Source organism: Henckelia pumila, chromosome 4 (genome assembly GCF_033568475.1).
Source record: "Henckelia pumila isolate YLH828 chromosome 4, ASM3356847v2, whole genome shotgun sequence".
In the NCBI taxonomy this organism is placed as follows: domain Eukaryota; kingdom Viridiplantae; phylum Streptophyta; class Magnoliopsida; order Lamiales; family Gesneriaceae; genus Henckelia; species Henckelia pumila.
The window spans coordinates 41,010,422-41,023,336 of record NC_133123.1 but is presented as its reverse complement, the minus strand read 5'-3'; the positions used below and the strand labels follow the sequence as shown (position 1 = coordinate 41,023,336).

Here is a 12,915-nt window from a genome sequence, read left to right as displayed (position 1 = left end):
CAGTGGCTAGCTCGAAAAATTAGCGAATTATACTGATATAAATCATATAATAAATCTAGGAGGCACTGAATTTAACTAATCCAGAATTGAATGTCACCGACAACAATTAACGCCATCCCACAAACATAATATTTTCCATTCAACAACAAAAAAAAAAAGTTACCCGGCCGATGTATATATTAATACAAATATGGTATAAATACAAATTCAAAGCAATGCTTAATATTTTTGGAGCCATTTAATTCCCCTTTTCTTTCTAAATAAATTAAGGATGTCTTCGTAGGAAAGTCCCTATCGGTAGTTTCCATGACTATTTTTATAATGACAATTAATGTTAAATATTAGCTGTTCTACATTAACAGTTCATCACTCCAGCTTTCAGTCAATATCCCAGTCTAGCATATAAAACCTCATTAAATTATTATTATTTTTTTAAATCAACTAAAGTTTATAAACATCATTGGTAGAATCCCATACAAATGTCAACTTTTAACTGTTATTATATTATTATTTTTTAAAAAAAATTATATTTATTTCTTTTAATTCTATACACGGTTTGTCTCTATGTATAATGGTTTATACACACAAATATATATACACACATGCAACATGAAAGAGTAGCACATTGAAGAATGGAGGATTCTTTCTAGATCATAAAAAATCCAGGTGATTATATATCATATTTCTCTATGAATCATAATAATAAATTTTACATGTATCATTATGTCGATTGTATGCATGAATTTGCATTCATTATTATGGGATCCAATTCATTTAATAAAAATAATTAATGGTCATTTCTTTCCATTGTGTTCTTGATGATTTTAGGGGATCCCGTTTCACATTTCTTCACTCCCATATAAAAAAAAAGTGAGTCAATATATATTACATATATATATATATATAGTAGTTTTAAAAAAAATGCAAAATCATTGGGGAGGAACGTTGGAGATCAACGGCGGAGATTCGACGGTGGCGGATGACAAGAGCAAGAACTTGGATTGGGACAGGGCTTCATATGCAAACCAACATTACAACAATCTAGATGAGACGCAACAAAGTTGGCTGTTAGGGCCGCAGGAGAAGAAGAAGAAGAAATATGTCGATTTGGGATGCATCGTGTGTAGCCGGACCGCGCTAAAATGGACATTATTGTCATTGCTCATCGCGTTCGTGGTGATCGGGATCCCAATCATCATAGCCAAGTCGTTGCCTAAGCACAAAGCCAAGCCTCAGCCGCCGGATAATTACACTGTTGCCCTCCACAAAGCCCTCCTCTTCTTCAACGCCCAAAAATGTACGTTTTCTCATCTCTCTCAAGTTAATTCCTTTCTCACTTACAAGTCAATGCTATATTTCAATTCAATTACTTATTCAATATTTTAGTCTTTTAATTTTATTTTATTTTTTGATATTTTGAGAGGGTCGAATATATTAAAATTTAATATGGTCAATTTTAGATTTATGTTGTTGTATGTACATGTCAAATTAATATTCTAGCCTTTTTTAGGATTTTGATTCATTTTGATATTTTAGAGGGTCGAATAAAATTCAATATCAATTTTAGAATTTATGTTGCATGTACATGTCAAATTAATATTCTAGCCTTTTTGATCAAAATATTTTGATGTTTAACGTTTGCTTGGTCCTTATTTATATTAGATAATTTAATATGATTATTTTGTAATAATAATAAAATAAAATATTTTAAAACCGAGTATTGAACTAATCCTCAGGCTTATTTTCTCAATAAGCATACCGTTCACATAGAAAATTACAAAGAACGTGTAGCTTATAGTTACAGTTTGTCTCAAATATGTATAATATTAATTCCACATAAGAGATCGGGAGTGAAATTTTATATAGGAACTATTATTTATTATTTATTTTATTTTTGAAACGATAGTTGACTTTCGTTTTTTAAATGATCAAGAATTTCATTGCTAATTATTATATGCATTATACAATATATTATACTTCGACGTGATATGCACGAACTATTTAATTAAAATGGATGGCTCATTCATTGAGTTTGTACGATGCATTTGGCCTACTCGTAAATCGTAATACATAAGTGAAATTACCGATGCATGATCTGTTATATCTATGTATCTATCCAATGTATTATCATCATTATTATTAGTAATAGTTATAGTAATAATTATATTATAATCATAAATAAATGAAAATATATCATAATTGATTGTGAAATCATGTAAATGTTAGTTCAAATGAGATGTTATATATAGTATCCTGCGAGTATTCCAATTTTAATTTTGTCCCTGATATCCAGTTTTTTCGACGGATCTCACACTTTTTAATCAACTTTGGACCTTTAGATCGTATTAGGATCGGAGGGCATAGCTTTTCATTAAAAAAAACATGAAAATGTATGTTCTTATGTAACAATCATTGTCACATTAACTTATAATCAATAAAACTATCTATCGCAAAGTGTTCACATAAAAAGTTATCAATTTTCCTATGTGCCTACTCGAGGAAAAAATTAAAGCGTGTGATAATTTTATTTTATTATGAAAAAGAGTGACGATATATCTGGAAAAGAAAATTAAAAAGTATCTCTTGCTGTAAAATTTTTTATGCTTAATGGTTCAAAATCTTATCTTGCTCAAGAGATCATGCATATATAATTTGCAGCCGGAAAATTGCCGAAAAACAACGGTATCCCATGGAGACGAGATTCCGGGCTCCAAGACGGCCTGTCCGATGCAACCGACGTGAAAGGTGGACTAGTGGGTGGGTACTACGACGCCGGAGACAACACCAAGTTCCATTTTCCGATGTCGTTCGCGATGACGATGTTGAGTTGGAGCGTGATCGAGTACGAACACAAGTATCGAGCCATCGGCGAGTATGATCATGTCACGGACCTCATCAAATGGGGCACCGATTATTTGCTCCTCACTTTCAACTCTTCCGCAACCAAAATCGACAAAATCTACGCCCAGGTACGTTACACACGCGCATTGTGCTTTTATTTGTTTTTCTAGAATAAATATTTAGCATGACTTAAAAATCATTAATTTATTTTGGCACAAGATCAGTATGGTCAAGCTGGCTATATTTGTTGAATTGGTCCATAACATATATATTGGACAATTATTGTTACCTTAATTCTCTATGCACTATTAATCTAGTAACACCAAAGAGAAGGAAATTCAAAAAAAAAATATGATTTGCTACAAAATAATTCATTGCATACAAAATTCCTCAGCATTATATTGTCATCACCATATATATATAATTTCTTGCTACATGAACATCAAAACTACACAGGTTGGCGGATCCCAAAACGGGTCCACAACACCAGACGACCATTACTGCTGGGAGAGACCCGAAGATATGGACTACCCCCGTGGGTCCATATCAGTCGGCACCGGCCGCGATCTAGCCGGAGAAATGGCCGCCGCACTCGCCTCCGCCTCCATCGTCTTCCGCAACAACCCCACGTACTCCAAGAAACTCGTCTCTGGCGCCCAAGCCGTCTTCGACTTCGCCCGCAACAAAAGGGGCTTCTACAGCCGAGGGAGCCCCTACATCGAGCCATACTACAACTCCACCGGCTACTACGACGAGTACATGTGGGGCGCCGCCTGGATGTACTACGCAACCGGGAATAACTCTTACTTCGCGTTGGCCACGAATCCGCAGATCCCCGGACACACCAAGGCATTTTACATGATCCCGGATTTGAGTGTGCTGAGTTGGGACAACAAGCTGCCCGCCGCCACCCTGCTCCTGACCAGAATCAGGCTGTTCCTTAGCCCGGGCTACCCGTACGAGGACATGTTGAAGAGTTACCATAATGTAACTGGCCTCACCATGTGTTCTTATCTCAAGAGATACAATGTCTTTAACTTTACTAAAGGTACGTTACGTACTAAATTAATTACTACCTCCCCATGCATGTTGTGTTACATGTTACATACGTACGTTTCGTCGATGCTAGCAGAAGGACACTGATACTGATTAAATTAAATTCGATTCTGGCAGAAGGGTATAGTGCCCTGATGCTGGATAATATTTCATGTGGAGATTTACTCTGAAATGTGAGTATATATGTCCAGGTGGATTGATTGAACTGAACCATGGAGGGCCGCAGGACTTGCAATATGTGGCGAATGCGGCTTTCTTGGCCTCCGTGTTTGCGGATTACTTGAATGCCACCGGGGTTCCTGGTTGGAATTGCGGCGGGGACTTTATTACTATCTCTGTTCTTAAAGACTTCGCAGCTTCTCAGGTAACTTTTACTGTCTGTTTGAGTTATGCTTATCATTATCTCTATTATTCTTGTACTTCCATCCTTATTCTTATTTTTCTTCGATTGTTTTTAGTAGTTTACTAGTTTACTATATTAAACTTTAGTAGTTTGCATAAAAAATCATTAAAAAAATTAATTATGTCATTATATGTGCACACCATATATGTGCTTTAGACTTTAGTTGTGATCGGTAGTGTACCTAGCTTGTGAATGCATAGACACAACCTATAATTAATAGTATAATTGGATCCTAATACATGGGTGTACCTTCTTTAAAAATAGTGTGATGTATCATATTGGACGTCGAATTGTATCAAACTTAGGTCCCAAATGATCCAATGGTTTTGAGATAATGCATTGTGATTCTCCAAGTGGACAATATATAGTAAAATCTACACAAATACGAATATTATGGCTTTTGTGAGATGATCTATCCGTGAGATCTGGTAATTCGATTTATGTATTTAATAAAATATAATATTTTAAACATAGAAAGTAATACTTGATTAGGAGATCCATCACATGAAATTGATATCATATAAGGTTTTGTGGAATATGAATTGTGCTCGTGATTGAATGGTGTTTTGGGGATATGGGAATGAATAAAGATCGATAAAAAAAATATCAACTTCTAGTTTGTTATGAGGATATTATATGAAATAAAATGAAAATCTCCAATAAATTAAATGAGTTTGCTATTTATCGATCTAAGTTTCCATTCGATCTTCCAGCCAATATTTAGTTCCGGCGTTATAATGTTTTGGAATTAAAAGCGAATTGTCATTTCAAATAAATGAAATTACATGACATTCGAAAACTTCGGATTCAATCTTGAAAACTCATTGCTTTATTATATCATGTATTATTATCTTTCTATATATATATGTTAGTTGTTAATTTGTTATTAGTGGTGATATATATGTGAATGTTTTCATATTTGTTTTGATTTTGATTTATGTACACGTAGTTGAACTACATATTGGGAGCAAATCCCATGAAGATGAGCTACGTAGTAGGCTTCGGCGACAAATATCCAAAACACGTCCACCACCGTGGCGCCTCCATCCCCAACGACAAAACTAGATACTCCTGCACCGGCGGATGGCGGTGGCGCGACGCCAAAACTCCCAATCCCAATAACATCGTAGGCGCCATGGTGGGCGGCCCTGACCGCTTCGACAACTTCCGGGATGTCCGCACCAATTACAGCTACACCGAGCCAACTATAGCCGGAAACGCCGGCCTCGTGGCTGCGCTGGTTTCTCTCACTTCCAGCGGCGACATCGGAGTGGATAAGAATACGATGTTTTCCGCCGTGCCGCCGATGTACCCCGGAAACCCCCCTCCCCCGCCGCCGTGGAAGCCTTAGTGATTGAGAGATAAATATAATATTTTCTGAGAAGATGGTTTTATAATTTTATAAATTCTCAACAACTAATCATCATATTATTACTATTTGTACAAAAAAAAACACTTTCTTTATATATGAACAGATACGAACATATTTTTTTTTTTAATTATTTCAATGTATTTTTATCCAATTTATAAGTTCAAAAAAAATGTCCTATGACGACGAAATGACATGTTTTATAATTTATGAAATTTTTACGAAAATTGGGTTAACATGATTTATATATATATATTTTATGATTTTATTGCAGTATTGTAATAAAGGATAAAAATACCCCAGTAGCTAAAGTTTGATTATCTGGTTATCAAGTATATTTACGTACTCATGCTTACCTAAACGCCTAGTTTTTTCTTGCTTTGACTACAAATAGAATGCAGTATTTGGATTTGGATTTACGTAAGAATATGAAGAAAATCTTTGAGATGACTCCATACCAATATATATTTAAAACGACTATATAACAAGATGAAATATTTAAGATTCAAAAATAAAATAGTCGAGAATTAAAAAACTATAGTGGATTTGAAATCAGGATGCAATCTTTAATTATTTTTTTTGAGAGGTATCTTTAATTATACTCCCTTCGTTTCAGTTATATAGTCTCTCCGTCTCAATTATATAGTCCACATACATAGTCCCTCCGTCTCAATTATATAGTCCACATTTCTTTTTTTGTTTGTATCAAATATATAGTCGTATACTATATTTAGTAATATTTTTTTACACTTATTTCCTAATATACTATATTTAGTAATATTTTTTTACACTTATTTCCTAATATACCCCTATTAACTACACTTTGAAAAGTGTGCAATCATTTTTTAATATAAAATAGAAAGTTTGTATAAAATTTAATTTTTAATTTTTTCTTAATATGTGTGAAAAAAAAGGTAGGACTATATATTTTCGACGGAAGTGTTTGTTAAGGCAAAAACTTGGTAAAACTAAATGTGAGATTAAAAATATCAGAATTTAAATCTTTCCAAACATAAGTAAATACTATGAGACGACACCAAGATTTCTGGTGGCCACATTATTTACAGATACAAGCTCTATATATGATCAAAAAAACCTATGAGGAAAGAGAATAACTCCTGAGGTACCGGGAGTCCACACCCGATTCGCGCACCAGTGCCACTCTCCCTGTTCGTGCAACCTTCATATAAAATGGCCTTATATCAGAAGAATCACAGCATAAAAAATGGTTCTAAAAAATTAGAGACACCAATGTACTTTATTCTTCTTGTACGAAAATGAAGCATCTAGAAGTCTAACACCCAAACATGCCAGATACCACATTACACCAATTCAAAGATTATGTATTCTAGATATATGGCCAAACTGGAAATGTTTGAACAGAAAAAGGATATCCAGTAGCAAGTTATGTATTTCCTAGCACCATATGGTTCCAAAATCGAGTTTAAGATGTTATATGGGAAAACAAACCTCACAGATGCCATATGGTTCCAAAATTTTCTGGAGTGCAACCATTTTATTGATATCTCCAGTGACCTGGAAGTTAAAAGACGAGCAAATCACCCAAGAAATTGATTACAACATTGCACACTGCAAATGGCTGAAAGAAAGAGAGAAAATGCAGAGAAACTTGCTGTGTGATGAAAAGATAACGCCCAGAGAGAAATATACCTGTAATGTTATTGTATGATCAGACACATCGACAGGTTTAGCTCGAAAAATATTGGCAATGTCAAGAACATCCCTTCTGGCGGTGGCATTTACAGCAACCTTGATAAGCATCAGTTCGCGTTCCGCAAATGGTAAATGTGTCATATCTAGAACCTGAAGAATTTGCCAGCATTTTCTTGTTAGCCTTTTTCATCCAAAAATGATGTTTTCCACAAATATATTAATGCTATGATGAAAACTCAGCATCTCAATTTTAATTCCTCAATTTTCATTGGTAGATTCTAAACAAGAAAAAAGAGAAATAGGTGATTCAAAGAACTATGGAAAACGTATGATGATACACCCAGAAAATGAGTGTCCGGCCTTCCGGATAAGTCTACAATCACCCCTCAGTTGTAATATCAGCACATGAACATCTCGGTTCAATAATAGTACAACTTTTGAGCCGAGGCCGACTTCTTGTCCTCTCAAAAGTCAAAATTCTTTTTTTTTTTTTTTTTTTTTGATAAGAAACTGACTCTCAAAACTCAAAATTCAGCTGCAGTGCAGGAACACATGGCAGATTTCGTTTCCGAGCTGCCAAGTGCAGGTGTAAATATTGAGAATAAGGCCTTAAGTTTAACAGACTTGCTGAACCGACACAACAGGTGAGCCAGTCAGTACTTGTACATTTCATATACAAATGGCAATTCATCAAAGGACTTTTATTTTCAACCCATGGGGCCCACAATTAATTTAATCTACATGGACTGGAAAATATCCACGACGGGTAAGAAAAATCTAGCTGTATATAGAGACACTCTATCATATCCCTACAAAAAGGTAAATATTAGACTACCAAAATCATCCATCACCCTGCAATCACTATCGCTGAGGCTATTCTAGAGAAAGAGAATTTAACAGCTTCATTTTAAAAATACCAAATGTGATTCAGTGATGAAGCTTCAATTAAACTGCCACAATGAACTAAACAACAATACGTTGTGGATGGGAAAAATTAGGAAGAACAACAAGCCAAAAAGAATATGAAAGCTCCAGACAAATGCTTCACGGAGAAAGAAGACAAAGCTGTTCCTAACACCACTAAATAGAGCAGTGTCATAAATGATCTTCCTCATTGTACTCTGTCATACATTGATCAATTTCTTACAGACAACTCAGGCAATTTCTTACAAAGCAATAAATCTAAAGATGCAACAGAAAGAAGCAAAACAATGTTGGAATCAATATCCCTGACCTCGTGAACGTCCACCAACTTATAGAATTGTTGAAGCAATTTGCCAATGGATTCATCAGTCCCAGGAACAACAGTAGTAATGCGCGAAATCCCTTCTCTTTCCGCAGGTCCTACAGCAAGACTCTGAAAAAGAAAAAAAAAAGAGCAACCAGACGAACTGTTTAGTATCGATCAAGGATAACATAAAAAAAAAACAGAAAAGCAGCAACAAAGTAAACAGTTAGAACAGAGAGAAATGCATTAAATGGAATCAAATGACCTGAATGTTATATCCTCTTCGAGATATAACCCCAGTGACCAAGTTCAGAACTCCAGGGTAATCATTGACAAGCATGGACAAAGTGTGTGACTGAAGACCACTAGACTGCAGCATTGAAATCATGGCATGAAATTACGCACGCACAAGGAGCAAAAAACATTATATAGCATATAGCATCAAACAACTATGATTCCAATACTTGCTTTCCAAAATCGATCCAAAAATGAAGAATTTTAGTCTTGGAGATCCAAATTCAAATTGGAAAATAAATGGCACCTCATCATACAGGATCACATTTTTCAAAGAATTTTTTTTTTCTTATATAGCTTGAAGATTCTGAACTCAACAACAAATGGTGTGTAGTCAAGACTCAAGAATCATACTGGAAATATTTCCATAATTCTCACTGAAATATGAGTTGCAATTAGCACTAGTAAAATACGATATTCCGACAATAAAAGAGCCAGGAAAACTTTCAACCGAGTAATATAGTTTTTAGAAGCACAAAATTTCTTACATCTTCATCGTCAAGAACTCCCCAGTTAGCATCCAAAACTTGATTCGAGAAAACATAGTCAAGCTCCACGGGATAAACATCACCCTTGAATGAAAAATATTCTTAATTTAAAGGCAATTAATCAAACAAAAGGATATGAACTATAAGTAATTAACTTCTCCCCATAAAGTATAATTCATAACAAAACATAACTGATATGAATATGCAGATTTAATTAATTAACATAGAGAACCAATAGCCTCATAAGAATGACTGGAACATCAACAAAAGGATATCTGATATGATTAGTGGCAAAGGCAAATGCAGGGTGTACTCGAATTATGGAAGGAGAAAAGCATCTATACAAGACTGCCAACTTCCCATCTTATCTAGCGTCAAAATTGTAAACAGTTTGACTCTCAAAAAACCTATTGTTAAACAAATCTATTGTGCAGAATGATCAATCCAGGAAAAACAAAAACAAAAGCCCACCAAGCAAACCAGATCTTTGTTTACAATCAAATACAGCTTTCTTTGTGACAAATCATGAGACAGAAAGAAAATTGTATAACCAACACCAGTAGTCAAATTCTAAAAGTCTAGTCTCTAGACAGATGGAATTATGGAAACTTAACCTTAGCAAAGATATGTCATAAGGACATACAATGACCCACAAAAAAACTGAGACCAACTAAAGGGGAAATGAAAAATTTAGAGACCATGGTAAGGAAAGAATGGAAATATACATTGTAATAAACAATAAATCAGATATATATACCTCAGAGACAGGAAAAAGGCTGCCATTATTGGGTTTCCCGTTGACTTGGTTCCTGTCATCGTTTGGAACAGCCTCGACGGGTGTAACTGCCTCTAGATCTGGATAAGAAGCTGCAGAAAATATCCAAAAAGGAGCTGTCTCGCCCATCTTTTCTCTTCTTAGTGCAATCTATATTTGTTAAATTTTTCAGAAGTTATAAATGGCAAAATGTGTAGCTATAGGATCACAGAAACAAAGCATTGAAATGTGACTGCGTCATGATGTGATAACCCACTTATCGCACACCTAACCCAAAAGAATGGCACATTTCAAAATATCACAAGATGGTATTTTAATGCCGCATCAGAATAAACAGTTTCACCTTTCCAGTTCTCGCAAGCTCTTTTATACCAAACTTTTTAAGATTTCTCAGGACAGCCGCCATCTTCCCAGGATCTCCAGTGACCTAGGTTAACCCCAAGCAAAGAATCTTACGGTTATAGCATATACTATATGTTACATTAAATATAATGGAAGTTTTCCATCAGGCAACTCAGACACACTGTATACCAACCTCAATGGTCAAAGAATGTTCTGATGTGTCCACAATGTTCGCCCTGAAGATGTCTACTAACCACATGATCTGAAAATTGGAGCCAAATATCAAAATACTACAACAGAAAAAGGTAAAATGGAACGAATTAATAAATTTTCTATGTCTAGTTTCAAAACTATAAAGATGGCAAGACACATATATAGCTGGATTTCCTACATAAATCCCAGAAAAAGACATCCTTCTAAGTGGAAAGGTTAAAATGCTGTTTGCTGATAATAACAGCTACAGCTACTTCAACTGAAAACGTATAACGAGAAATTGAGAGTTTGAAGGCTAAATTGTTGAGTTCCCTGGAAACCAGAAGACAATCCATTGGTTTTCAGTTCGTACAATAAATCCATTCATATTCATGAGTAGGATAACCCAAGACGTTTGTCGTGAACGGAATACCAGGCTTGTTCTGTATCAGACCTTAATTGTAAATCTTTCCTGCTATCCGTGATCTATCAATCCATCAAGTTTGCAACTCATATGAATCTACCTCCAATTTTTTGAGATTACACAGAATATGAATTTAAACAAATAGAAGATTCGGTATTATCAAGTATGAGGTATCATACTTCGCCTTTAGTGCTGGAATCTGCATTGACTTTTATGAGCATCATTTCCCGTTCAACTTGTGGTTCTGTAGATAGATCTTCTACCTAACACAGGAAACACAAACGGAGTAATAAAAGAAAGTATATCAAGTATGAGGTATCATATGACAAGATATGTTTCATATAAACTCTCATTAGTCATTATTTAGCATCATTAAGTCAGTGTAGACTTCTTTCTGCATGTTCTTGACACCGGACAAGTCCAACCCTTATTAATGATTAAAAAATATCACATTTTTTGAGGGCGTTGGTGGCATAAAGAAAAGAGAATCCAATCTAAGTTATAGACGATGAAAATCTGAAACATCTATAAAACTCCATTCAGACTCCACTCACGCAGCTATACCTTCAACACATTCACGAGCTTGTATAGTTGTTCAACAACTTGTTTTAGAATTCTATCTGTTCCAGAGACAACTATTGTAAACAATGCTCTGTCCTTGTTTAGACCAACAGCAAGGGACTCGATGTTGTAGCCACGGCGAGCAAAGAGACCAGCTATTCTGTTTATCATACCACTTTCGTCCCCAACAAACACTGAGATTGTGTGACGTTTCACCCTAAGATGATCGAATTCAAAATGTTGACAGTTAGAACTCCTGGTAAAATTAGGCGATTGGAATATTTACATGTCCAAGAACCATTCGGGAAAACAATAACCATCAAAGTGTAATGACGACAAAATACAACTTTCCCAATTCACATATGCCACAACCTCATCTCTAACAGACAGAAAAAGTGTAAAACAAACTTTACTTAACAAAGCATTGGGAAAAGACAGAAGACCAATCAAAATAATTCACAACGCGTGTAATTATACGCAAACACCAGGTTCGTACACTAAACACAACGAACAGAAGAAAAAAAAAATTTGCATCAAATGATCAAAAAATCACGTCCAAAAAAATCTTGCGACACCCATTTATCTTGTAGTCATGTATACCGAAAACAAACCTCTAAACCCATCGAAAAACAAGCATCAAATTCAACACACACCAGCCAAATGTATATATATACCTGGAGTCTGCCGAGATAGGCCGGGGAGGAGAAGGCTGAGAGGAGTTTTGGGTGACTGAAAACGCAGCTCCACCGTCACGTGCACCATTTGCTGCACCCACCAACAATAAATGCTTATGAGACCTGTAACTCGAGCTTCTTAATCGAAGCACGCTGCTCGAACACACACAGTGCGGCGGCGTTTTCGACTTCCCGGCAGAGGCGGTGGGGCAATGCGACCAGGCTGCGGCCTCCATAGCTTTCTCCGCTCCAATGCAACAGGGATTGAGAAGCGAGAGGGAAGTGGCGTAGGGAGTGGAGGGAGGCACACAATAGGGAGAGAGAGAGCTGATGATTAATAGGACCACTGGCCACTACCCACCCACCCCTACCCGTAATCGTATGCAAAAACGTGATACTTTTCCAGCTTTATTAATTGAATTTTGCTATATTCATAATCAGATTACACATTGAAGTATGTTTGAAATTATAAATTTTAAAAATATATTTGACATGGTTTTATAATTTCAAAAATAATATGTAAATCAACGTGTAACTTTTGTTGTCGTATATGTAACATTTTTTTTAATTAATTTAGTATCTTAAAAATAAACT

General features: G+C 35.4%; 2 protein-coding genes across 3 annotated transcripts; one reads left to right on the top strand and one right to left on the bottom strand.

Annotated features, from left to right (window-relative positions):
* The first annotated feature begins 583 nt into the window (after nucleotides 1-583).
* Nucleotides 584-5,836, top strand: LOC140864421 (endoglucanase 12-like). 2 transcript variants are annotated; one of them, XM_073268596.1, is made up of 6 exons: nucleotides 584-666; nucleotides 829-1,297; nucleotides 2,659-2,969; nucleotides 3,298-3,889; nucleotides 4,089-4,261; nucleotides 5,250-5,836. In XM_073268596.1, the coding sequence occupies exons 2-6, from the start codon at nucleotides 922-924 to the stop codon at nucleotides 5,649-5,651; spliced, it is 1,854 nt and encodes a 617-aa protein (XP_073124697.1). In that variant the 5' UTR covers nucleotides 584-666; nucleotides 829-921; the 3' UTR covers nucleotides 5,652-5,836. The 2 variants fall into 2 exon arrangements, with proteins under 2 accessions (XP_073124697.1, XP_073124698.1); XM_073268597.1 differs by having other exon boundaries at nucleotides 602-666; nucleotides 908-1,297.
* An 807-nt stretch (nucleotides 5,837-6,643) lies between these two features.
* LOC140864660 (acetolactate synthase small subunit 2, chloroplastic-like) lies at nucleotides 6,644-12,652 on the bottom strand. The gene is made up of 12 exons (XM_073268953.1): nucleotides 12,322-12,652; nucleotides 11,651-11,864; nucleotides 11,266-11,349; nucleotides 10,664-10,732; nucleotides 10,472-10,555; nucleotides 10,111-10,278; nucleotides 9,354-9,437; nucleotides 8,837-8,941; nucleotides 8,578-8,700; nucleotides 7,341-7,493; nucleotides 7,140-7,205; nucleotides 6,644-6,849 (listed from the first exon to the last, which is right to left on the bottom strand). The coding sequence occupies exons 1-12, from the start codon at nucleotides 12,555-12,557 to the stop codon at nucleotides 6,766-6,768; spliced, it is 1,470 nt and encodes a 489-aa protein (XP_073125054.1). The 5' UTR covers nucleotides 12,558-12,652; the 3' UTR covers nucleotides 6,644-6,765.
* Nucleotides 12,653-12,915: the final 263 nt, after the last annotated feature.

Bases quoted from the DNA above. Each gene is read 5' to 3' on its own strand.
- LOC140864421 (XM_073268596.1), top strand. From the start codon at position 922: ATGCAAAATCATTGGGGAGGAACGTTGGAGATCAACGGCGGAGATTCG. The intron at 1,298-2,658 runs GTACGTTTTCTC...TATAATTTGCAG, and splicing joins CTTCTTCAACGCCCAAAAAT to CCGGAAAATTGCCGAAAAAC. The intron at 2,970-3,297 runs GTACGTTACACA...AAAACTACACAG, and splicing joins TCGACAAAATCTACGCCCAG to GTTGGCGGATCCCAAAACGG.
- LOC140864660 (XM_073268953.1), bottom strand. From the start codon at position 12,557: ATGGAGGCCGCAGCCTGGTCGCATTGCCCCACCGCCTCTGCCGGGAAG. The intron at 10,733-11,265 runs GTATGATACCTC...TCCAATTTTCAG, and splicing joins ATTCCAGCACTAAAGGCGAA to ATCATGTGGTTAGTAGACAT. The intron at 7,494-8,577 runs GTCAGGGATATT...CAAATTCTTCAG, and splicing joins AGTTGGTGGACGTTCACGAG to GTTCTAGATATGACACATTT.